The 26,559-nt window shown below is 38.4% G+C and overlaps 2 protein-coding genes and 1 long non-coding RNA gene across 5 annotated transcripts; 1 reads left to right on the forward strand and 2 right to left on the reverse strand.

Moving 5' to 3' along the window:
- The first annotated feature begins 3,257 nt into the window (after window positions 1–3,257).
- On the forward strand, window positions 3,258–26,559 carry LOC104100406 (uncharacterized zinc finger CCHC domain-containing protein At4g19190). Of its 3 annotated transcripts, none has more exons than XR_011410384.1 (8): window positions 3,258–3,554; window positions 3,708–3,770; window positions 4,141–4,295; window positions 4,422–4,532; window positions 8,590–8,791; window positions 24,247–24,361; window positions 24,457–25,453; window positions 26,176–26,559. XR_011410384.1 is itself a non-coding variant. In XM_009607624.4 (7 exons), exons 1-7 carry the CDS (start codon window positions 3,339–3,341, stop codon window positions 25,365–25,367), a joined length of 1,773 nt encoding a protein of 590 aa, XP_009605919.2. In that variant the 5' UTR covers window positions 3,258–3,338; the 3' UTR covers window positions 25,368–25,760. The 3 variants fall into 3 exon arrangements, 1 of the variants encoding a protein (XP_009605919.2); XR_011410385.1 differs by lacking the exon at window positions 26,176–26,559 and adding an exon at window positions 25,562–25,760; XM_009607624.4 differs by lacking the exon at window positions 26,176–26,559 and having other exon boundaries at window positions 24,457–25,760.
- On the reverse strand, window positions 19,287–23,747 carry LOC138896882 (uncharacterized). Its single transcript, XR_011410386.1, has 2 exons — window positions 23,381–23,747; window positions 19,287–19,387 (listed from the first exon to the last, which is right to left on the reverse strand). It is a non-coding gene; the product is annotated as an uncharacterized lncRNA (long non-coding RNA).
- On the reverse strand, window positions 19,519–22,360 carry LOC138891338 (uncharacterized). Its single transcript, XM_070182409.1, has 3 exons — window positions 20,385–22,360; window positions 20,178–20,296; window positions 19,519–20,079 (listed from the first exon to the last, which is right to left on the reverse strand). Exons 1-3 carry the CDS (start codon window positions 22,105–22,107, stop codon window positions 19,618–19,620), a joined length of 2,304 nt encoding a protein of 767 aa, XP_070038510.1. The 5' UTR covers window positions 22,108–22,360; the 3' UTR covers window positions 19,519–19,617.

The raw sequence follows: 26,559 nt of genomic DNA on the forward strand, positions 1-26,559 counted from the left end.
TAAGAATCAAGTTCATCATCAATAGATAAATCAAAACCTGTTATATCATACATATCTTCCCATAGAACTTCTACTCTAGACTTAGAAGTAGAAGGAGCAGTTTCACCACTTGCTGTTTTCATAGATTTATATTTATTAAACATTGATCTAACATAATAATATATGTTAGTTTGGCAGTCTTCGAGAGATGGTTGTTCATTTTCTTGAATTGCTAAATTCTCATAAATTTTACGAACAAGTCCATTTGTACCTCTTAATTTTAAAGATGAGTTAAGTATAGTAGAAATTAAATAAACTTGGGGAATAGGGAAAAAATACTTTTAAAATTTTGCAATCATTTCATTCATGGCCGGTGCATAAGTTGGATTAGTTTTATACTTACTAAATACAACAGAAATTCCACAAATATACCATAATATTTGTGTAACAGTAGGATAATATATACCAGAAAATTATTTTGTAGCATAATAAAGTTTTTCTAAAAATTTAGTAAGCTCTTTGATATGATCCCAATCAGAATCAATAATTTGATCAGCGGGGATACCATTATGCATATTAAATACCTTTGTATAGGCACCCGATAATCATAAGCAACTTTAAGCATTTCATAAGTAGAATTCCACCTAGTACAAATATTTTTTGGAACTTTTCTATATGGAAGGTTAGCACTAGCACATTGTTGAGCAAATTCACGAATTCTACTTGCTTTATTAGCACGAAAAATATAGCTGCAAGCATGTTGTACTTTACTACAAGCATCAGAAAATAAATCAATACCATCTTTTACAACCAAGGACGCGGGACAGGCGGGACGGAACAAAACGGGACGGGACAAACAGGACGAAATGGCCATCCTGTCTCATCCCATGTCCCGTTTAACATGGGCCCATCCCGTTTAGAATTAAGTGGGACGGGACAGGACAGGACGTGAGACGGGACATGATGCGGGACGGAACCGGGACTGAACAGGACGACCCAGCCCGTTGGACAACCTTAGTCAAGCCCAAAATGAGAATTGAAAAAAACAAGAGGGCTCCTCTCCATTTATCATTCTTTTCATTTCTCCAAATTCTTATTTGGATGTGAGCCACATGCCATGGTTAAGAATTACAGGTTGAGATTTAATTTACCAAATCAAAGCCCTCTTCATGGTTAATATATAAGTTTTTAACATATGTTTTTATATTAATTTCTTAAATTTCTGAAGCTTTTCTTTTTTCTACATTTTTGAACTTCCATAATTTCATCTTTTTCCTTCCTCTTGTTTTATTATGCTACTAGAGACACATATTTTTTTGTATTTTGAGTTAATCTTTACTTGTTCATTATTGTGTTCCCTTTCTCTTTAAAATTATCGACCCTTACTATTTTATCCTCGTCCTATTTATTGTACCTTAGAAGGGGAGTCTTTGAGCAACGATAAATTTTTTTCGGTTTGACCTATAAGTCACAAGTTCAAGCCGTGGAATCAGCCACTAATGCTTGCATCATGATAGACTGCCTACACCACACCCTCTTGGGGTGTGACCCTTCCCTAGAACCTGCGTAAACGCGAGATACTTTGGGCACTATCATTTTCTTCTTATTGTACCTTCATTGTAATTTGTTTAATGAATTTTATTGGCGGGTAAGATAATCTTAGTTTTCTTACAGTACCAAGGGATTACTACAATAGCCCAATTCAGCATTATAGATGTTGGTACAAAATATTCCTTTCGGACCACTTTAATTAATTTTTTAGTTATTTTTACACATACAAATAATCCACCTTTTAACATTACAACTTGTTTGGATTGTTGTTACATATCGTTTTATAATGTATCGTATTGTATTGTTTGTTGAATACAATATTTGGATAGATTGTATCATTTGTCGTCGTTTCATGATGTCATGCACCAACAATATGAAGAATAAACTTGCAAGTTACAAAGAAAAAATAGGATACAAAGTAGAATTATTATATAAAAATTAGGATAAAATATGATTATTTAATAATAAGGAAGGTCAAGATGAGAGGAAAAAAAATATAAGGAAACGACGCTACCATACCAAATCCGTCATTCCATAATGTGACACTTTTCGTCATTACATAACGATGGATTTAACGATACGGTGCAATAAAATTTAAGTAAGAATCAAAACAAACATTGTATTTAAAGTAACAATATGATACAATAGGTAACAACCATCCAAACTAGTTGTTAATTAATAATAAAATTGACCATATTAACATTTAATATCTCTTTAATTTATTCATTAAAAATATAACAAATACTTCACTACTCTTTAATCCAAGTGCAACTTTGAAAAAAAAGAAGTTAGTTCCTTTTTGATATTTGAAAATATTAAATATTGTGGACAATAAAAAAAGCTAAAAAAATTAATTAAAGTGGATCACAGGCAGTAATCAATTAGCATCATAAAAAGAGCACCTAGTTATGAAAAATAGGGATCTTTACGTAAACAGTCGACCAAATTCATTGTTTACTTTTTTTAACCAATATACATGGATTATACAGTGAATATACATGATTATACACATATTATACATGGATTACAAATATATTATACATCTATGGACTATTTTAAATTTAAGTGTTTGGCTAGGTGGCTATTTAAGTTAATTCTTCTAAAAAATATTTGAGGTGTCATACCTGTTGATAGCTAATTTTTTAATAAAAAAAGTGCCATTAAAAGATTAACTCAAAGAGGAAATGAATGATAAATCGTAAAAAAAGTAGCAAAATAGAGAACGACCCGTTAAAAAAAATTTCGAGGGAAAAGTTCATATATATGTAACTCAGAGGCAGATCCATGATTTGAAGTTTATGGATTCGTAAATATACAATAAGTAATTGGGTTCACATTTAAATATTTAGATTCACATTTAAATATTTTAGGTTCACATTTAAATATTTATAAATATTTAGTGGTTTTTTAATACATATATACGGTATGTGCAAAAGTTACTGATTCACGGGAACCACACCTACTAAGCTGGATCCCCCTGCTGTAGATGAGATGATATGCAGCTAGTTACCTAAATATTTGGAAGCAAATATATGAATATTTATTTTTTTAACCATGATTAGAATCTTATCTTAGTTAATTAAATCTCAATCAATAGATTTAAACTATGCCATGTGTCTTTTATTCAAGTGGAATATATAGAAAAAGAAAATGGAAAATGGAGGGGAGTTGGATCCAAAATCTACAATTCTTAAAAGTGTTGGGGTTCAATTGAACTATTACACATCTACAGAGGACCCAATAAAACCCAGCACCACCACGCGACCCCGTCCCATCCCAATTCCCAAACGGGAACTCAGTCGGGTGTGATGGAGGAAGAGGGAGGTGGATTCAGGCTGAGCAAGAGATTCTCTGATAAAGGAGGTGAAGTAGACTACAAAACTAAAGCTGGCACTGCTTGGTCTCACAATTTCCTTAACCAGAAGCCATGGCACCCTCTCTCTTACCCAAACCAACGTCGCAAGTGGATTGCCGAACAGACTCATGCCCAGAGAGAGCAACGTGCTAACGAAATTGCCCGCGAGGTTTGGTTTTTCAACCAACCGAATATATACCCAATATTCCTTTTCATGAGACGATTTTCTTGATTTGGGGTTTTGTTAGTTTGCTTAGTTTTGTCAAAAAGTTTCAATTTTGCTTCTGGTTTGTTGCTTTTCTGATCTGGGTGTGTGTTTCAGTATGCTCAAGAACAGGAGTATTTTCGTCAGACTGCTCTTGTCTCCAAGAAAGAGAAAGAGAAGGTAACCATTTTTATTTATTAAGTTCTGCTTGATTTTTTGGTTATTTTCACCCTATTTAATCCCCTTTTTCTCATTAAAAAAGTTGCATTGTTTGGTTAAAAATATCATTTTTTAATCTAACATCCACATATTTCTTCAAGGAAAAGGATGAATAAGAATTGGTTATTCAATGATTACACGTTTAAATAATTTGAATCAGTTTCATAATCCAAAAACAAACAGGTACATAATGTTTGATGCATTTATATGTGAAAGAATCATGGCATATTCTCTTCAGGGTTGTAAAATATGAAGCAAATAGTATTGCACGTGCGGTGTTTTGGGATGTTTTTCTGTGGAGATTGATTTGTTTGTCTGACAATGTTGTTAGATGGAGATGATGAAAGCTGTTAGCTTTATGTATGTGCGACCGCCTGGTTACAATCCGGAAAGTGCAAAAGCTGCAGAGATTGCTGACGAAGCACAAAAACAGGGGCATGTTGGCACTTCTCAAGAAACATCTGCAGCAGGGGCCTCCATTTCTGGGTAATGCTGCTAAGCTGCTGTAGTTCTCGATGATTCTAAACCTAAATTTTGTGAAAGAGACTGCTGCACCATGTATCATTGGTTGTAAAACTTAGACTCACTTATATTACTTTAATTCGTTCATAGGAGACCTGAAGTGCCACCTGTTCAGGAGAAAAAGAAACCAAGGCCAAAGGATGTTTTTGGCCGTCTTTTGCCAACAGAAGAAGAATTTGAAGTGCTTAAAAATGCTCCAAGGTATGTGCTGTTTTCCTTCAGGATTGATAACCAAGTTACAGAATTATATTTGACATCATCTTTTCAGTTTTAAGCTATTTGAATTTGAGGAGATTTATAGTTTAGCAGTTTGTTTTTCTAAAGCTGCTTGGAACCACTTGTTCTGGCAGTTTGATGAGCTATATTATACCTTCTCTTTTCTTTATTCCCTTTCAAGGAGTTGTACAAAGAAGGAAAATTGCTTGTCTTGTGAGCCCTAGAATGGAACATTTCTCCCTTAAATGTCTATTAGCTGACTAGACATTATGTTGCAAAGCATTGAATATCAGACACATTGTATTGTGGTGTATAAATTGGAGGGAAATAGATACCGACAAGACATGTATGAAGTAATTGGTCTAGCTATTAACTTTTCAAGTGGTGATTCCTTAGGTACATTTTTTCTTTTGTAATTAGTCAAGCTATTCATCACTACTTCACCAAGATCGTGTTATTATCTTAGGCACAATTATTTGAATAGACTAAATCCGCTTGATGTAATTGTGCCTTTGTCTTTTTTATTGCATAAGCATTTCTCACCTCCTTTTTAGCAATGGTGCTACTGTTTTTCTACCATCCTTCTGGTTTTGGAACTAGGATCCAGGTAAAATTGGTGTTTGCAGGGTTAAATGGGAATCTGAGACATTCCACTTGCTAGTAAGGTGATTTTATTTTGTTTTAACGGGAAGTATGCAGGTTAGGAAATAAAAGAAATAGAAGCTTTCAAAATGAGAGATAACGGATTGACGTAAGCTACGATTTGGACAAGAGGAGTAACTGATGTCCCAGTTGAGAAGACCGAGACATCATCTTGTCATCTTGAGTAAAAATGTCTCTGTTGAGAACACTGCAACATCAAACCTTGCCTTCTATCTATTGTATACCCTTATTCGGACCATCTGTTGGTGGTTATGACTAAATTAACTGGTTAGCCTTGACTTCATAAATTTGTAAGAGAATACAAAACTTAAAGGACTTATAAAGCACCAACTCAACCAGCAAGTTCAACTGCCCCTCTCTTTCTACTCCAGCAGAGAAGTAGAACATAGCTTACTCTAAAAGTTCATCTTCCTTGTCCTTATTCCTATTCTTCAAACCAGCGAAGCATATGCCTCAACTCAAAGACATATACTTGGACACACAGCTAAGGGGTGTGGCCTAGTGGTCAATGAAGTAGGTGCAAACCTTGGAAATCAGGGTTCGAATGCAGCGACAAAACGTACTAGGTGATTTCTTCTCATCTGCCTAAGCTTGTTCGGTATCTGTACTGGTGGGAGATTGCAAGTACCGGGCGGAATAGTTAAGGTGCGCGCAAGTTGCCCCATATACAACAACAACATACCCAGTATAATCCCACAAGTAGAGTTTGGGGAGGGTAGTGTGTACGCAGACCTTACCCCTACCTGGAGAGGTAGAGAGGCTACGATAGACCCTCGGCTCAAGATAAGTGGAAAAGAAGAAAAGGAAAAAAAGAAGCAGAAGAAAGATGGGGAGAAAGAAAGACGAGGGAGACAAAAGACGATAAGGAAAAAGAGGAGAAAAAGAGCAACAATTTTCAGTAAAAGGGAGAAAGAGTAGCAAAAACAAAAAAGGAATAGAGGACATATACTTGGATGCATGGAGATAATATGTCTTCAATTCATACTATCTTAGTGCCACTCTAAAATCTTTTTGATGAGAATTTTTTTTAAAGTTGTTTGCTGCGAATTGAGTTTGAGAAGTTCACTTTTTTTTTCCGCCTCTAAACAGAGTTTTCCACATTTAAATCAGCCATCCAAGTGTCTAGTGATGCTTTTGGGGGCCGGTGGACTCTCTATCCATTGCTTTACATGAATGCAATTTTTTGGGGTGTTGTGATGTTAATACGAATTTTTCAAAAACAATTATATATCCACTGCTTTTGAGGATCTTGTCATCAAGAGGATTCTAAGTTGCTATATCGTTGGATTTTTTTTTTTTTTTTTGATAAGTCACTAGATGGATCTTACTCCTCCCTTAAAAATGTTGAATTGTCTTTATTTAGGATTCTCTTTGTAGTAGATTTTTTTCTCGAATGAAGTCCCTAAAGGGGTTATCAAAGAAAAGATGGAGCTACTGATACTATGCTTGTTCTCATTGGAGAGGGATCGATGAGGTGTCGAACGTTTTCTTTTTTTAATCTTTTGTATCCGCTTAAGGAAGAAAGTGATTTCAACAATTGAGATTTGCTGTCCAAGAACATCATCTGGTGGGAATCATTGTCTAGGCTCCACAAAAGAGTGTAACTGTCTGAGATGCAATAGGCACTATGCGGGATGTCAAGGTGATAAAATGGTGAAACTAAAATGAAAATTTTCAAATCCTTGACCTTCTCTAGTTTTCTTCTTACTAAAATCTTATTTCAGTATTTCCAAGCTACAACGACGGGATCTATATTCGTGCTAAGAAGATTGATGGAAATTCATTGCGAGAGGAAGCATAACCTACACGATATTCATTGACATAGGGAAAGCATATAATAGAGTGCCAAGAGAAGTCCTTCAGTGAGTGTTACCTGTTTAAGAAGAAAAAAATTGATATTAATCATATAAATGTCATAAAGAATATGTACAAATGTGTTATCTCTAGCGTTAGAGCAATGTAGGAGATACAAAGTAGTTTTGTATTACAGTAGGTGTACATTAGGGATCTGGCATCTGGAATTAGATCAATATTTGTTTACGCTAGTTAGGGATGAGTTAACTAACATTATACTGGGTGAAGTCTCGTGGTGTGATATTAGCGTATGATTGTGTTAATTGACAATACTATCGGAAGTGTCAACCAAAAACTTAAACTATGGAGAATCACGCTAGAGAGTCAGGGTTGTAGTATGAGTAAAATAAGACTATACTGGCCACAAATGGATAGTGAAGTTGAGGTTATATGGCTTGTACACGAGGTTTCTCCCATCATTAATAAAATTATTTACTTTATCAGGAGAAAAGAAGGTGAAGTTGGGGTGAGATTAGACGGGATTATAGTGCTTAGACACAAATTGTTATGACTAGGCTCGATGAGATGCAAACTATTTAGATGTTTAGGTTTGACTCTTAAGAGGATGTTATGATAGATGAAGATGTAATGCATAGAATGAAAATAGGATGGTTGAAATGGATAAGTATTACCAGAGTGTTATGCAATAGGAAAGGCAAGTTCGGCACAATGGTTGTAAGACCGATAATGTTTGTTAAGATTATATCAATAAGATGAGTGTCATAGAAATGTGAAGGTTAAGATTATGTGCAGTCCTACAAGATTAGAGTGGATTAGAAAAGATGACATTCTGTCAAATGTACAAGCAATAGGATAAAATGAGAGGTCACTTGAGATGGTTTGGACATGTCATACGTCGATCTCTAGAGGCATTGCTCTATAGGTGTGAAACCATGGTGATTGAAATGTGTTAAAAAGGGGACGAGTTAACCTAAGAAATTATATGAAAAAAATTTATAATCTCTTGAAATCCATACAGACTTGGTGAAAGATAGGGTATAATGAAAGAAAAAGATCCATATAGGCTATATCAGTTAGTTGCGATTAAGGCTTTTAATCATGTAGTGCACTTATGCCTTATCAAAGAAATCATGTTAGTACACTTACTTTAAAATCCAACATTGCTAGGAATTTTTTATCTTGTTAGAGGTCTGTTATCCCAGTAGAAAATGTTGAAACCTAGTGTTGGAGAAGATAGTGAAGATTCATACCAAACCCAACTAGCTTGGGATTAAGCCAGAGTTGTTGTAATCTTTTTCTGGGCTTTATTGGCTTCCTTGGTGGTATTTACTGAATATTTTCTTTCCAATGCAGAGCCAATTCTGATTTTCTTTGAGTTAATAATGTGATTGTGCAAATTAAGATCTTCCTGTTGTTAATATATCTTCCTCGTTTTGCTTCTGTCTATTCTATTTTTTTTTTTTTGTTGCTTTTCAATCTATTATGGTGGAACTGAACTTATGGTAGCTTTTGCCTTCCGAGTACCGAGATATATTGATGCCAGATGATTGTTCTTCACCTCTAGGTTGGAAACAGGTGTTGCTGGAAGGGCCAAACCATTTGGAATTGAGATACGTAATGTCAAATGCGTCAGATGTGGAGCCTTTGGCCATCAGAGTGGCGATCGTGAATGTCCATTGAAAGATGCTATTATGCCAAATGAAGAGAATCGAATAAAAAGAGATGATCCTTTAACTGCTATCCTGGCTCAGACAGATGCTTCTGAGGTAATGTGGCCTATGTTTATGTGTGCGTGCATGCTTTTTCCCCTTTTTCTCCACCCACAAGCTAAAGTATTCTGTTTGCGCGTGCATGTTTTTCTTATTCTTACATAGCCATGATGACTGGACCACTTGACCTCCCACCAAAAAAAAACAAACAGAAAAGTTTGTGATAGAGGGGTTGAAACAGTGAATTTAGTGGAGATAGGTTAAGAATTTGTTTTCCACTTTCCAGTATGCTGAACAGCTTCAATTTTCAAAGAAAAATAACTTGTTAAACATTTCGCTAAAAAGTAGGAATTAGAGGGCTAGAAATCCTCCTTTAGAGAAAGGAATCATATTATGGAGTAGATCTAGCTTTCTTCAGAGAAGGGGAATCATATTTTGGTGTAGATTCTTAACTTTTTGGTATACTGCTTGTTTACAGGAGAATTTTCCATTATTAATAAGATTATTTACCTTGTAAAAGAAATGCTCCTTTAGAGAAGCATATGCTCTGGGGTAGAGCCTTCCCTATTCATTGTTGATGCAATTTCACTTAAAGCACCCGTAAGTTGATCCATAAGGATGCCAAGAGACCTCTTCTCTTGCGGAAGATGTACTTGGAGCTCTAAGCTTGGAAGGTTGCTCTATTTCTTGTAGTCCGTAGAAAACAAGGTATAGATCTGTCTCATCTTTCCAATTGTACAATTCATCAAGTTTCCAAGTTTTAGGCTCTGTTTCATTTTTCCATCTAAACCTCTAGGATTACAATTTGCCATCTTAAAAGTTCAACTCATTGTACACTAACCACTTTCAAGGGGCAAACTGGTCAGTATAGAAAATGAAAGAGAAAAGGATTAAACGGAATCAATTTTGTTGAGTTATATATTGTTCCACATACTCTCTTTAGGAACATGTCCTTTGTAAGGGCATCTGAAAGGATTTATAAAGGTTTTGAATTACATCCATTGTCTAAAAGTGTTGGTTGGATATAAATATTGTTTCATGCAGTGTCAAAATCAACTTTTGAGACGCTCATTTTTGCACGCGTATGTATACAATCATATCCGAGTGTGAGCTTCAATATTGTGAAGTCCACATAAGAACCTCAAAATTGGGTTCCACATGTTGGAGGAAGTTGAAGTATATGATATTCCACATCGGGTACATTAGGGCACTCTTAAGGGTTTATAAAGGTCTTGGTCTACTCTCCTATCATTACCTTAATGTTTTTAGTTGGGCGCCTACTGCCTAGATTTTCCACAAGCTTGTCAAAACATTGAAAGAAATGAAACACCCCCCACCCATCCTTCACCCCCAAGAAAAGAAATGGACAAAAAAATTGCTATTGCAAATTGTGTGTAGTATCGTGGAAACCAAAGTCTTAAACTTCATTAATTAAAGGGTGGAGAGTTTTCATTAAGACGTGAACCTGGCCTAGGAGAATTGGAAAGGAATGACCATGGCAAATTCAGTGGAAGAAAAAAGCCCCCGGGGAAGTATCTTATTTTGGTTGCATGAAGTTCGTCTAACACAAGAACACTTGAGAAGAATGGGACTGAATAATACAAAACACCTATCTTTGCATAGCGGAGTTGCAAGGGAGCTATAGTATATGCTCTTGTTTTACAAGATATGGTGTTCTCTTTGCGCTTGGGTGATGACGCAACTAGTTCGACAAAAAAATATAGATCTTGGTTCAAATAATTAAATCTATATAAATGAGGGTTAATCTTAGCTAACAATAATATCCCTAAAATGGAATTCTTAAAAAAGCAACAAACACTGTGTAGATATAGTCAGACAATGGCGATAGCATGCAATAAATATTCCAGAAATCAAAGACAATAATGTAGCATTCAATATCAATGAATAGCAATAAATGACATTTAAGTAAATAGAATGAATGAGTCACCCAAGAAAGGATGGAATAAGTGAATATCTTTCTGACAATGATAAATGATGGACAACCCCTTGAATATTTGAGTTATTCTCGGATTTGGTGGAAAAATGTAGATAAGAATCTCAGTGAAAATGTAATGTTTGTATCTTAGCAATGAAATCCAATTCTCTTTCTCAAGTCAAAGTGTATTTTTTACAAAATGAATATCACATGTTCCCTATCATTATGTCTTTTTCTATTTATAGGGAACATGTTCCTAAAAGAAAAACATAATAGTACAAATGCAGAGACTATCCACTAGAATATTCTTTCTAATGTCCTATCTTGAAAACTAGCCGTTATACTTCTGTCAAGAGTCCTCGACCTCGGCCCTAGTCCTTGTTGATTCCTCGACCACGGCCTTTGCTGATAATTAGATTACTTCGGCACGCAGTGTCCCAAGAATGCTTTACTAACACCGTTTTTTACTTAAGATGGATTTTGACCCATACAGCTAGTCCCTCCGCTTATCGAGGTTGTTCCTGCGGACGCGATCGGTGAGTGGGCAATGTTATTCATGAGTCATGACACAATTCTTCCGTGTTGGCTGAAGCCGTGGTTGTGGAGACAAGGCTACGTGGCCTTCTGACAGGGGCGTATCTAAGTCTTAGGGTATGGGTTCATGTGAACCCATACTACTCTCCCTAAACCATGTATAATAATGTTATATTTTTTGAAAATTACTTAATTATATGTGTGTGAACCCTTGCTCAAAGACTCCTATGGTACAATAATCATTGGGTGCACCTCTACGAGTGAAATTGGTGGTTCAAATCCCACTCCGGACGGTCTTGTTTTCTGCACGGAGTATAGATATATACGTGAAAATCACTAAAATTTTAAAAAAATATAATTTTAAACCTATAATTTCAAAAGTGTAGTGGGTATATGGTAGATACTAAAGTTAAACTCGTCAAATATAAATTCCAAAACCGCATCTTCACAATAGTGCATCCATCCTCTTGAAATCCTGGATCCGCCTCTGCGTTCTGAGGTCCGCATATTTTGAATTTTTTTGAATTTCTCGGGAAGTTTGTTGGAGCCGTTTAGGCCAAGGGGAAAGGTGATGTCATGACATCATGCGTCATAATGACGCCGTTTCCCGACGCGTTGTATCGATTTGGGTGTGATTTTTGATTAGCTTGTCGCTTCGATTTTCGTGTTAATCATGGCCTGTCGTTTCGATTCTGGCGCCTCTCAACCTTATAAATAGGGGAAAGTTTGTCAATTTTGAAACTTTTTTCCCAACTCTCGTTTCTTTAAGCAGTAGCCTCTCCATTGTTTTCTTTGTAGAACTCTTTGAACCCTTTTGTTTCAGCGATTCTCATTATTCTTCACTCCTTCTTGCTTGTTAATCTCCTTCCTTTATTTGAACCATGTATAAATTACCTTTTGATACTAGGGAGGGGAGCCGCGTTGCCCCCCTTGGCAATGGTGTTCCCTTCTCGTGGGGAGTGTTTCTACCGCCGTTGAGGATGAAACTTTTCCGTCGGTGGAGGAAATAGTGCCACGCAACCCTTACTCCAGATCCGACTTTACCAAAGCCCCTGAGGCCGTACCTGGTGATTTCCGATCAGTGATGACGGTAAAGGAATTGGCGGAGTTTAAGGCCAAATTCAGCCTTGCCGTTCATGTCGAGTTGATTCCCGCTGTGGGAAATTCGGCCTGTGCCTTCTACGCTTACCCTTTCCAAGTCGGCTATTCCTTTCCTCTCCTACCGTTGGTCGAGGACTTCTGTCGTTACTACGGCGTTTACCCAGCTCAGCTTGTGCCGTATGTTTATAAACTTATAAAGATGCTTAGCAAATTTGCCTAGCTAGCCGGGGTCGAGTTGACACTTCGACACTTAACACATCTGTTCGCCCCTAGCTTTTATAGGGGAACAATGTTGAATCTTCGCCATCGAGGGGGCAAGTGTTTGGTGGTGAAGATGGACGACAAAGCCAACCGTCAATTCTAGTTCAACTTCTTTTTTGTCAGAACCGAGGACGTCGTGGCTAATGTCGACGGTTTCCCCGAGGTTTGGAATTATGCTCGTAAGTACCTAATTTCCCTGCTTGTAGGTATCTGATTTTTATCATGTGCTTTGTCATGGGTTTTGACCTCTTGTTTCCTTCTCATGCAGCCAAGACCTCACCTCCTCCTTCGGTCGCTCACATTTCTGACTGGGTCGATCGGCTCCTCCCTTACATCGTAGGGATTCATGAATGGCCAAGTTTTTTCAAGAAGTTTGGGCTTGCTCTCCCTTCGATTGGCATGTTCCTTTTAACATCGGTGTCTTAGCTCTTTTTTTTTGTTTACCTTTGCTGACCTTTTCCTTTCCTTGTGTTTTCTTAGCTTCGGCCAGGGGATCTTCGAGGAGGTCGAGAGCCCCCACACTCTCGTTTCGGAAGAGGAAAACTACTACGTCCTCGGCTCCCGCCCCCAGTTCCTCCTGTTGCTGCGTCCGAATTTGCCCCTCCTCGGCGTGGAGACTTTGGCCGCGGAGACCTCGGCTTCTCCCTTATATACTCTCATAGACGAGGACGACGAACCTTTGCCCGATAGAGATTTGATTCCTCGTAAGAGGAGGGTTGTGGATGTCAGGGGAGAAAGGTCGGCGACCGCCGATGTAGGAGATTGTGGTTGTCCTGCGGAAAACGACAACAGTGCATATCGGGGAGAGACCAGAGGCTAGTCCCGAGTCCACTTGTTTGGAGGATACGAAGATAGACCTGTGGGGGATGCAGTCGAAGGCGTGGTGGGCAGTGATGACCCTATTCTTCCAAGATGGGAAGAGGCCTCGTCTTCCGGGGTTGCGGCGGACATACCTTCTTCAACTGATGATAGAGGGAAAGCTGTTGTTGAGGAGGAAGTTGGATCCGATTCCGACATAGACCTAAACGAGCTGAGGATGATCGACGAGGGCCTTACTCAGCTTGAAGCAGGGTTGTGAAAAACGGTCGCTTCCTCGCTTAAAGCGAGAAGCGAAGCGAGGCGACCCTATGACCGCTTTTGCTATATGAAGCGACTCAGGTAGGCAAAAGCGTGCGCTTCCCACAGAAAAGTGAGAGGCGCTGAAGCGAAGCGAGGCGACCAAAGCGAGCGCTTCTCTGTTTTAAACACCTGCCAACCTATTTAATTAAAAAAGAAAGGTGTTCTTTTACTAAAACATACGACCAGCAGCAATAGAGAGAAAAAGGCGACTAGGGTTCCAAGTCTTGTACTTTTCAACTTCAACATACGACCATCAGCAACAAATATATGATTTTTCTTTTTCTTTCATTGTTTTAGCGTCCAAATAGCAACGAAATGCTGGCGATTTTTTTTTTCCACTTCGGTTCTTTCTCAGTCTTCTCTTCGTTGAAATGCTGCCTAGTTCTTCTTTCACTGTTTTTATGCTGCCCAGTTTTTAACAGAATGGTATATTTTAATATTCAAATAGTATATTTATTTTTATTTTTTTTTAAAAATTCCGCTTTACTTCAAAAAAGCGAGCGCTTCGCTTCTCGCTTTAAGCGAAATGGGGGTTGTCGCTTTTCCTCGCTTCACGCTCTTCACAACACTGGCTTGAAGTGAGGTTGGAGGGGGGGTTCGAGGACTGTTACGATCCCGATGGATCGTAATCTTCTTGTGGACACCGAGAATATTATCCCTTTCCTTTTCCCTCTTTGTTATGAGATTGAGGGTACGACCCTTAAGACTATAGATGGCAACTTCCTCTTAAACAACATTGCTGGGCTCGAGATATCTATGTGAAATTGAAGGACAAGTACTTCAGGTGCCTTGAGAAGTATCAGGAGCTTAGATGTCGGTTTCGTGAAGGCGACAGTGTGTACCAATTGGGGGAGGACTTGAAGGCCATAGACGAGGAGCTGGTGCGGATGGTGGGGAAGTGCAGTGTCCTGGAGGGGACGTTGAGGAGCAAAGAGGAAGAGCTTGAGCTTAGCAAGGGGGTCGAAGTCCAGTGCAGTGATCTCCAAGCTCAGGTAGTCATGTTGCGCGGCCAGCTTGAAGAATGTCAATTTAGGACGGAAGCTCTTAGTGGCGAGGTCACTGAGAAGCTATGGGAGCTAGAGAAGGTGGAGTCTGCGCGGTCGGAGGCTTTGAGGAAGACGGAATCCCTTGAGGTGGTGGTTCGGGCTCTTCGTTCCGAGCGAGAAAATGATTTAACGACGGCCAGGCTCAAAGAAGAACGACTTGATGAAAGGATTGGGGAGTTCGAGAGAGGTTTCTGGCCTCTACGATCGAGTTGTTGCTTTGGAGGCCGAGAATGCCCAATTACTGGCACAACCGTCCTCTTCCTGGACTTCAGATTTTCCAAATGCTCCTCTGAAGTTATATGAGGAATGGATTCATGCCGAGGCCTAATTAGATGTCTTTCGAGATTTGCATGCGTCGAGATCCGTTTCTGAGACTGCCCTCAAAGATGTTCGTGTTAAGGCTCATGAGGCTCGAGTCGCTTGTGGGTATGATTTCGCTACGCCTGAGGCCGGTGAGGACGAGGGTGTAGACCGGCTCGAGGAGAATGCCTGGTATGATGCCGCATATCTGAGGGCGAAGGTGGCGATGACGAGGATATTAATGGTCAGGGTGGCGACGTTGTTGAGGACCAAGTTGGCGAGGGCACTGATGGTCGTGACGGCGGTGACCAGTAGTTTTATTTTGATCTTTTTGTGTATTTTTGTTGGCGTCTTCACGAGCCTCTGTAAACAGTTGTGAAATATCAAAGTTGTTCCTTGCATCTTTTTCCCTTGTGTTTTTTTTGTACTCGTATGTTTTTTGCCTCGATTGTTTGCTTGTTTCGCTTTTGTCCTTGTTGTTAGTCTTTTAGCTGGCCGTGGCCTTAGAGTCGGCTATTCGTAGATTGTGTGCGTTGTTTTTTTTCTTTTCTTCTATTTTTGTGTGTGTGTTGAGATGTGGCCGAGGGTCGATAGGTCTTTGTTCGGGCGAGGTCGAATCTAACCTTTTGTTAGATTGCGGCCGAGGGTCGGTAGGTGTTTGTTTGATTTTAATCGAACGTAACCTTTCGTTAGATCGCGGCCGAGGGCCGGTGGGTGTTTGTTCGAGCAGGGTCGAACATAACCTTTCATTAAATCCTGGCCGAATGCCGGTAGGTGTTTGTTCGAGCGGGATCGAATCATAACCTTTCATTAAATCGCAGCCGAGGGCCGGTACGTGTTTGTTCGAGCGGGGTCAAACATAACCTTTCATTAAATCGTGGCCGAGGGCCGGTAGGTGTTTGTTCGAGCGTGATCGAACATAACCTTAACACGAAAAGGTGTGCGGGCTGGGCGGTTACGAACTTATCGGCCATTGTTTTCGAAAGTTTCTATGGAGCGGGCTGGTAGCTGCGAATACCGTGTTAATGTCTCTCCCGTGAGGGTTTCGCCAAACTTCTTTAGCAAAATGGAGGATACTTGTTCCTTGGCGAGGTCGTTGCCTTTCACGGCGGTGACGTAGTGTCACATGATCTTCAGGATCGGTCGTTCCGTCGTATATCCTGAGGTAGAGTGGCATTTTGAAGGTCTTTGGTATGGCATGCAGGGTTGCATCATCGCTGTACGACTGCTCTACGAACCTGCCGGCGTCCCTTTTCGGCAGCAGCTTATGAGCGTTCGGTATCTTGTCAACTCGTTCTTGGTGTTTTTTTATCTGGTCTCGGAGCGCCTTGTTTTCATTATTCATTTCTTCCATCCTTTTTAGAATGACAGCGAGGGTATTGTCACCCGCACTATCAGTAACATTGTGAGTTATACCTGTCGTTGGAGGGAGGGGTCGGTTGCATTGCTCGTTTGTTTGTTTTATCGTGCAAGCCCTTGCGGTTTCTGCAGTCATGCCTGGAACGGGTTTGTTGAGTATGCTTGCTAGCGTGTCGTTCAGCCATGCCTCGAGGAGTTTTTTCACAGCTGGGGCGTACCTTCCTCCGTAGACATGGAGGCCCCTTTTCCGCTGGGTTTTGTTATGATGCAGTATGGGGGTGGTGATCTCTCTCGCCTAGGGGACGCGTCGGGCGTCATGTCTTCACCTACTATTTCACAGCTTTCGTTGATGACATTCATGAGGTTGGTTGGGAAGTCACTTGTTATTTTTGTCCTTTCTCCTTGGCTATCTGCCATGTAGGGTTTTGTATACACAAAGAAAGGAGATCTCAGGGTTTTTTGACGTTAGTGACCTGCGTTAATTGTCGATCTAGAGGAAACTAAAAATTTAACTAAGAAATCACCACAGACAGCGCCAAATTGTTTGACCAAAAAATATAGATCTTGGTTCAAATAATTAAATGATATAAATGAAGGTTAATCTTAGCTAACGATAATATCCCTAAGATGAGTTCTTAAAAAAGCAACAAACACTGTGCGGATATAGTTGGACAATGGCGATAGCATGCAATAAATATTCCGGAAATCAAAGACAATAGTGTAGCATTCAATATCAATGAATAACAATAATTGACATTTAAGTATATAGAATGAATGAGTCACCCAAGAAAGGATGGAATCAGTGAATGTTCTTTCTGACAATGATGAATGATGGACAACCCCTTGAATATTTGAGTTATTCTCGGATCTGGTGGAAAAGTGTAGACAAGAATCTCAGTGAAAAGGTAATGTTTGTATCTTAGCAATGAGATCCGATTTTCTTTCTCAAGTCTAAGTGTATTTTTTACAAAATGAATATCACATGTCTCCTGTCTTTCTATTTATAGGGAACATGTTCCTAAAAGGAAAACTCTTATAGTACAAATGTAGAGAATATCCACTAGAATATTCTCTTTAATGTCCTATCTTGAAAACTAACCGTTATACTTCTGTCAAGAGTCCTCGACTACGGCCTTTGCTGATAATTAGATTACTTCGGCACGCGGTGTCCCAAGAATGCTTTACTAGCACCGTTTTTTACTTAAGATGGATTTTGACCCATACATTAGTGCGCGTCTATTGCTGGTTGAAAAATCATCAGCTCATTTTATATGAGTGATTGTACACAGAGTTAAGATGTTAAATTAACGTATATTCTATTTTAGTACGAATGGAAGATGGTATGAAAATAATTGTCGAAATGTTAATTTGATAAAGAGGATATCGCATCAAACTTAAAGTTAAAGGTGTATTGAAATGGAATGAGGTCAGGCATTTTGAGACGTTCCAAAATGCAAAGAGAGATATAAATTGGGATTGGGAGGGAGTATATATTTTTAAATTTTTGGGCTTCAGATGCTAAGAACTTTCTAGGAGAGGTCTTTTGGAGCTGGTATGGGAAGAAGACTTCAAAACAACTGCTGAAAGCATCATAATTCCGGTCGGCATTGGAAGGAAGGAAAGGAATCTCAAATGTTTGAAAGAAAAGCTTAAGCTCTTTGTCAGACTACCTTAGCTTTTTGTAGATCGTGTTCATGAACTTTTGATTTCATTGTCTCCCTGCAGGGGTAAGCCTGACTTGTTCATAACTTACAGCAGTTCCTTAGTGCTAAAGTTGTGAATACAAAGTTATCTTTTTTAAAAGATAAGGTGTAGAGAGTCGCCAAGATTGCGCCCCCCCTCTTCTGCCAATATGTTGCAGATTACTCTTCGAGATGAATGCCAAACAATTTATGAAATAACGATAAGAGTAGCATGGATCCAAGATCAAATTGTAAAGCTTAATGAGCGTGTGCCACAAACAGAAATGAGCATCGGCTGCTCATGTGCATTTAGTGAACCTGGTACGAGGTTGATACTTGATCTTCAAAAGCCCATCCCCTAGGCCTTCTGCGGTCCTTTAACAATGTAGGCTAATGGTCAATGAAGTAGGTGCAGACCTGGGAGAGCAGGGTCCAAATGTCAGTAGAGACAAAATATTAGGTGAAATTCTTCTCATCTGCCTAAGCCTTGATGGGTAGAGTTACCCGATTCCTTTGTTGGTGGCAGATGCGGATCCAGGATTTTGGCAGGATGAGTGCACTATTAAGAAGAGGTGGATCCAGAATATAAATTTTACGGGTTCAACCTTTAGTTCTTACGATTGCGTACCCATTGCACTTTTGGAATTATAAGTTCAAATTTTTATTTTTTTAAATAGTAATTTTCTTACATCTATATTTATTTTCCATGTTGAAAATATTGAGATAATTTGAACCCATTGACTATATGCTATATCATACACTGCTACTAGTTTTAATATACACATTTTGTTTAATCATATAAGATTTTACAGCGACAAAAGAAAGAGTAGGAATTTCAATGTGTGAAAATTTTGAAAGAATTAACCAAACAAAAAAAGAAATAAAAAGAAAAAGTACTTAATTAACACGCAAAAAATAACACCAGACACGCCCATCTCCCATGGGCGTCTACTTCTAGAAAAAAAAGGAAAAAACAACAAGATTGACATAAGATTTGTATTCACAACCTCACTTAGAGAGGTACACTCGGTAACCATCACATCATATAATACTTTGAGCATGGGTGCACACATATATTTAAATATTTTTTGAAAAAATATAACATTACTATACATGATTTAGGGCGGGGAGCATGGGTTCACGTGCCCCGTGGAACCCCCTAGATACGCCCCTGGTTGGTGGAAGGTAACATTTACTTGGTGGAATAGTCAAGATGCGGACACCACCATTTGTTAAAAATAAAGAAAGGAGAGATTGGTGATAAGATTTTGCACTCCTTCAAACTATAGAAGGATGTGCTCTTTTTTGATGTATTCTATCAGTACCAGTGTTTTTAAGAGCGAGAAGCGCAAAAAAGCGACAAGGGCTCGCCTCGCTTCAAAAGCGAAGCGCAAAGCGAAGCGCACGCTTTATTAAAGTGAAGCGCAATTCTTAAAAAACATAATGTAAACCTTGCAAAGACACAATATAAAATTATAAATAATCAAAAAGTTCAAATTGTCAAAATCAAAGCTACTAAATTACTAGAATCAACCTCTTATTCTTCTACTCTTCTTGTTCTTCTTCAAGATTGTCAAAATCTTGAATTCCTCTATTATCTTCATATTGCTCGTCATCTTCCTCCTCCCCCTCCTCTTCCTCTTCATGATCACTTTCATCTTCATCAATTAGGGATAGGGATCGACTTGTGGTAGCCACACTTTTTCCCTTCCTAATCGAGCTTGAACTTGAAGTATTCCCCCTTAAACCATAAGGATTCTCCCCAACTCCACTAGCAACCGCAACATCACCCCAAGTGAAATTAGAATCGCCTTCAAATACTTCTTCATCTTCACAATTTTCGGGGACTCCGGTTAGCCACTCATTAGCCTCATCAATATTGTCCAAAAGAATTGGATCAATTAGATTGCGGTGGTTGTAGCGACGCCTCAATGCTCTATTGTATTTTATGAACACTAGATTATGGAGGCGCTTCAAGGTTAGTCGATTCCTCTTCTTTGTATGAATCTGCAAACAAGATGTGTCAACTAATTAGTAGGAGTTGGGACAATTGAGATATAATTTACTTTATCTCAAAACACGAAATAATTCTTTTTATTTCTCACGTGTTCAAAAACGCTCCAGTTCCTTTCACATCCGGATGAGCTACAAGTTAAACTTAGAACTCTGATGGCGAAAGTCTGTAAATTCGGAGTCTCTACACCATATTGGTCCCACCACTCAACTATAGAAGTGAAAAAAAAATTCAAGAGTTAATAAGTATAAAAAATACATTAAAGTTAGAGCTATAAAATATAGAAGCACTTGGTCACCTGGCGATTTCGTCTTTCTTTGTTTAATAGCAAGTCGGAGCTTAAAAAGTCCCTCAGCTGCCTTGTAAATAGCAAGCTGATCTACTATCTTTTCTTGCATGTCTTCATCTGGGGTCAACTTGATAACAACCTCATGGAATCCTGTCCACACTTCTCTAGCCAATGAATTATTCTCATGCTGATCATAAAAGAGTGACGGGTTCAGAATAAGTCCAGCTGCATGCAAAGGTCTATGAAGTTGCTCACTCCATCTTGCATCAATGATCTGAAAGACCTTTGCATATTTCTGCTCATCAGTGAATGATGCTTGAATAGCCTCCTTGGCCCTATCCATAGCTTCATAGAGGTAGCCCATTGGTGGTTTTTGCTCCCCATCCACCAAACGGAGTACTTTAACCAAAGGGCCACCAATTTTAAGAGCATGAAGGACATTATTCCAAAAAGAATAAGAAAGAATAATGCGTGCAACATCTTTCCCTGCACTTTCCTTTGCAAATTTACTCTTGCTCCATTCCTCTGAAGTGAACAACTTTCTCAAATTGGATTTTTGCAAGTGGATACTATGTAAAGTCAAGAAAGCAGTGGCGAACCTTGTCTTGCCCGGTTTCACCAAATTTTTTTGTCCGGTGAATCTTCTCATCATATTCAATAACAAGGGCCGCTGAGAAATATAAGAATGTACCCTAACGCCCTGGCCAAAAACTGTAGAGAAGGGTTTTTCCTTGAAAATGTCCCCGAAGATTAAGTTGATACAATGAGCCGCACATGGAGTCCAATAGACATTCTTGTACGCTCCTTCCACCATGCCACCCGCTTTCACATTTTCACTCGCATTATCAGTGACCACTTGAACAACTTTGCTTGGGCCAATCTTTTCAATGGTGTTCTGAAACAAGGTGAACATTTTGATGTGGTCAGTGGATGAGTCGCTAGCATCAATGGACTCAAGAAACAAACTTCCCTTGGGAGAATTCACCAACACGTTAATAATCATTTTCCCAGTTCTTGCCGTCCACTTATCCATCATAATGGAGCAGCCATACTTGTTCCACGCAACTTTATGTTCCTCCACAATTTTATTAGTCTCCTCCACTTCCTTATTTAGATAAGGACCTCTGATTTCATGATAAGTGGGAGGCTTCATTCCAGGTCCGTATTGACCAACGGCCTCAATAAAGTCTCCAAAAGTGTCAGTATAGTTGACACAATTGAAGGGGAGCCCAGCATCATAGACCCATCGTGCAAAAGCTCTAACTGCACGATCCCTCAAAATGTCCTTAGCAATTTTTTGTACATCTTTTCCACCGCTCTTTCCTTCCGGCTTCTTTGGGAAATAGCAATCTATAGGACCTTTAGTCCTACTCGTACCCGTCGATCCATGGCTTGAAGAGATTGCATCTCTTCCCCGTTTTGTTGGAAGTGACAATTCTTCAATATCATCATCACCATCATCATCAAGATTGGTCACCAATGGTTGATGACTCATTTGATTTTTTTGCTCCTTCTTCTTCTCAACAAAATTCTTTATTTCATCCCTCACCTCCGGTGGACATTTCGGACAACTTGTGACGTTTCTATCGCCACCAATAAGATGGAATTTAAAGCGATAAATTCCACCCGTTGTAATCTTGTTACAAAACTTGCATACAATATTTGTATTCTTCTCATTAACTCTATCGCCATATCGCCAAGCCGGGTCTTTATCTTTCGATCTTTGAGACATTTTGAAATCCCTATTAAGATATAAGAAAATACATAATCAAATAAACTGAAAATACGTATAATATATATAATAATTAATTTTATAAACCGAAATACACATTAAAAAAATCAAATAAACTAAAATATAACATACATAATTTTCTAAAATGAAATACATATAAAATTAATCAAATAAACTGAAAACATAACATATATATAATAATTAATTTTATATACTGAAAAATACATTAAGAAAATCAAATAAACTGAAAAATATAACATATATAAATAATAATTAATTTTATATACTGAAATATACATTAAAAAAATCAAATAAACTAAAATATAACATATATATATATATATATATATAATAATTTATTTTCTAAAGTGAAATACATATAAAATTAATCAAATAAACTGAAAAATATAACATATATAAATAATAATTAACTTTATATACTGAAATATACATTAAAAAATCAAATAAACTAAAATATAACATATATATAATAATTAATTTTCTAAAATGAAATACATATAAAATTAATCAAATAAACTGAAAAATATAACATATATAAATAATAATTAATTTTATATGCTGAAATATACATTAAAAAAATCAAATAAACTGAAAAATATAACATATACTAAAATACATATTAAAAGTAATAAATAAGAAGAATAAAAGGGGGAAAAAACAAAATGGGTTAGAGATAAAGGGAAGAAGAAGTCGCTGAAGTCTGAACAGTGCAAACTGGAGTACTGGACTGTCAGAGTCTCAGAGATAAACGAAAAAGAAGAAGGAAGAAAGAAGGAAAAAGAAAGAAAAAAAACAGATTCTGACGGGACCAAGAAGAAGAAAGAAAGAAGAAAGAAAAAAAAGAGAAGAAGAAAGGAGAAGAAGAAAATTACCTGGACTGGTCAGAAATGTTGATGAAGAACCCTAGGCTTTTGTCGACCTTGATCGTAGAAGAGAGAAGAAGAAATGACCAATTTTTCAATTTAGGGTCTGTTTTGTATAAAAAAAACAGACCCAAAGTTTTTTTCTTTTAAAAAAGGGCCCTCTTTTTAAAAAAGGGCCCTCTTTTTAAAAAAGGGCCATCTTTTTAAAAAAACAGACTCAGTGTCGCTTTTTTATGCTTCGTCGCTTTGCTCGCTTCGTCGCTTCGTCGCTTCCTCCGTTGAAGCGTGCGCTTCCCTCGGTCGAGTCGCCTCAGGCAGCTAGAAGCGACACTGAGTCGCGTCGCGTCGCTTCGCGCTTAAAGCGACGAAGCGATCGCTTTTCTAAACACTGATCAGTACCTTCTTGGTACCTTTTCAATAAAATCTTTACCTTTCCATTAAAAAAAAGAAGAAAAAAAAGGAGACTGGTGATAAGATTCATCTGGTGCAACTCAGGTTAACTGTTGAGTGCCAATGTGGCATGGAAGACATTAGAGAGATCATCCTCTTTGATCTTGGCAATATCTTTTGGACTCAAAAACATCCATGTTCTTTTAGCCCCTGCAGAATAGGGCCGATAAAGATCATATTTGGTGAAGAATCTCCACCTCTGTTTATTTTAACGGAATGTTTGGGAACTGATTAAAAGTGGGCCAGTTTGACAAACATTGTTGACTATTAGTGCTCCAAGTAAAAGAATATGGATGTTTTGAGTCCAAACCCAAAGATAGTGGACAGTTTGAGGCCTTTCTCGAATCCGTTAGTCATAAGTTGTTTAGCATGCAATAATTATATCCATCTTTAGTTTTAAGATGTTTCTGCTCGCTTTGCTTTTTGGAAAATTACTGCCACCCCATGTTCGGATGCAGACTGTAACCTATGATTGGAAATTGGGGAAGGTAAGCAATAGGAAATGAGACTAGTAAGGATATGAAATGGAGGAAAGTTTTTTTACTTTTTTTAGGTTTGAGTGGAAAATAAGGAAAGCAAGGGGGAAATGTTTGGTTTTCTTTCCCATGAGTTTACATTTAGAGGTGCGCAAAGGAAAAAAATTTATCCTTATATTGTTTGTCCTTTTCTACTCAAACAAACAAGAGGAGGGGACATTTTCCCTTCTTTCTCTTCCTATCTGTTCTTTCCGAGAAAGTGTAAATTTCTTTCACCGTATCAAAAAATGTTAATGTCCCAATTTGTCTGTTTCCCGGCCTGTCCACAGCCTTTGAAGTGGGAGCTCAAGCAGAAGCCTGGACTCAGTCCTCCACGTGGTGGGTTCAATCTTGATGATCCTAACCAACAAATAGTTGCTGAGGACATATTTGATGAGTACGGAGGTAACATCTTCTTCCCATGGCCAGTGGTACCTCAGGTTAAATTCTTTTATAGTGTTTTATGTATATTAAATGCTAATGCCCTGTTTGATGTGCAGGATTTCTTACTGGGGATAATGTACCTGATTTGCTGGCCAGCTTATCAAGCAAACCAAAGAAGAAAAAGAAGTCCAGTAAAAGCGAGAACAGAAAGCGGTCTTCACCAGCTAGACCAGATTTACGTGATCACGAAGAAATTACTTCATCTTCGAATGATGATGATAGAGGAAGAACACCAAAGAAGAAAAAGCATAAGAAGAAGTCTCGAAAGCGTTCTGTGTCTTCAGAGGACTCTGATAGGCATCGGAAATGGAGTAGTAACAGACAGAGACATTCACTGTCAACTAGCGGAAAGCATTCAGAGTCAAGTTCAGAGGACGACGATAATGACAGGCATCGGAAAAGGAGTAACAGACAACACAGACAGAGACATTCACTGTCAACTAGCGGAAAGCATTCAGAGTCAAGTTCAGAGGACGACGATAATGACAGGCATCGGAAAAGGAGTAACAGACAACACAGACAGAGACATTCACTGTCAACTAGCGGAAAGCATTCAGAGTCAAGTTCAGAGGACGACGATAATGACAGGCATCGGAAAAGGAGTAACAGACAACACAAGAAGAAGAATCATAATGAGTCAAGTAGGGGAAAGCATTCTGAGTCAAGTTCAGAGGACGATAATAATAACAGGCATCGGAAAAGGAATAACAGACACAGACATTCACGGTCAAGTTCACCTGTGCCTGAAGATAAGGAACACAGGAAGAAACAGTATTCTGAGTCAAGTAGGGGAAAGCATTTTGAGTCAAGTTCAGAGGACGATGATAATGACCGGCATCGGAAAAGGAGTAACAGACACAGACGTTCACGGTCAAGTTCACCCGAGCCTGAAGATAAGGAACGCAGGAAGAAGAATCGTCACTACCGTCATCATCACAGTCGGCACAATCATTCTGATTATTCATGACAATGAAGTTATATCATCTAGCTGTTGCCTCCTATAGAAGAGCTCCAAAACCCACTAGTGATGCAAAAGCAGTAAAAGGAAAAATGGTGAGCCACGTTAAACCTACAGTGTTTGTATGATTGTGAGTAGTAGACTGAATTTCTGGTTGAAAATATCATACTGTTGTTTTCTTTAAAGCTTTCTGCCTTTGCTAGTTTCCTGCAGGTTCTTGGAGACCAATACTTGGATTAAATTGATTCTAGTTTAGATAGCTGGCCTCCGTTAGAATTCTCACGCTGTTTAGTTAAAAATATGGATTATTATGTAATAGGATTATTTTAAAGATACCGGATTGTTTTGGGTCTTTTCTCCAAATTTATGATAGTCTCTCAACACTTGGGTGATCTTTGTAAATTTTTGTTTTCCAAAAGCTTTTTTGCAAAACTTATCCAAATATTTTGCGGATGAAGACGGTATTTTTGGAAATAGAGATTTTCAAAAGCTTCTTTCACTTGTAAAACATTCACGAATGCATTTTTATCATCTTCTGTGGAACGGGCTTAGGATTCTCACCAAGAAAAACAAGTATTTCAATACAGAACATGTATGCGAGAAACATTATTAAAATTTGAAAAGTGAGAGTAACACATTGATTTTTTTTGATTTCGGTAAAGAAGTTTCGGAAAAAATTAGTCCGGCGTCATATTTTAAAGCATGCTATTTCAGCTGGTACATCGGTGAAAATCCTAACCGAACCCAGCGCTTCAACTAAGTACTGCGAAGTGAAGTTACCGTCCGGTGTGAAGAAATTGATTGACGTTAAATGTAGGGCTACGATTGGGCAAGTATAGAACCCGGAACACGGGACGAAGAAGTTGAGGAAGGCGGGACATGCCAGGTGGCTAGGACGGAGACCGACAGTTCGAGGTGTGGCGATGAACCTGGTGGATCATCCACATGGGGGTGGTGAAGGGAGGAGTAAGAGTAGTGGAAGTCATGGCAGGGTTTCGTTGACTCCTTGGGGTAAACCTACTAAATCTGGGTATAAAACTGGGCCTCTTAAGAGAAAAAAGTAGGTCTCTTTTGGGTAATTTGATGGATATTTGTTTGTTTAAGATTATTATGTTTTTGGATGAAGTTACGGCGAGATAATAATATTAGCAAATCAAGTTTGAAACTTGTTTATCAAAGAGCCGTATCCAGGATTTGAGCA

Source organism: Nicotiana tomentosiformis, chromosome 8, assembly GCF_000390325.3.
Source record: "Nicotiana tomentosiformis chromosome 8, ASM39032v3, whole genome shotgun sequence".
NCBI lineage: Eukaryota > Viridiplantae > Streptophyta > Magnoliopsida > Solanales > Solanaceae > Nicotiana > Nicotiana tomentosiformis.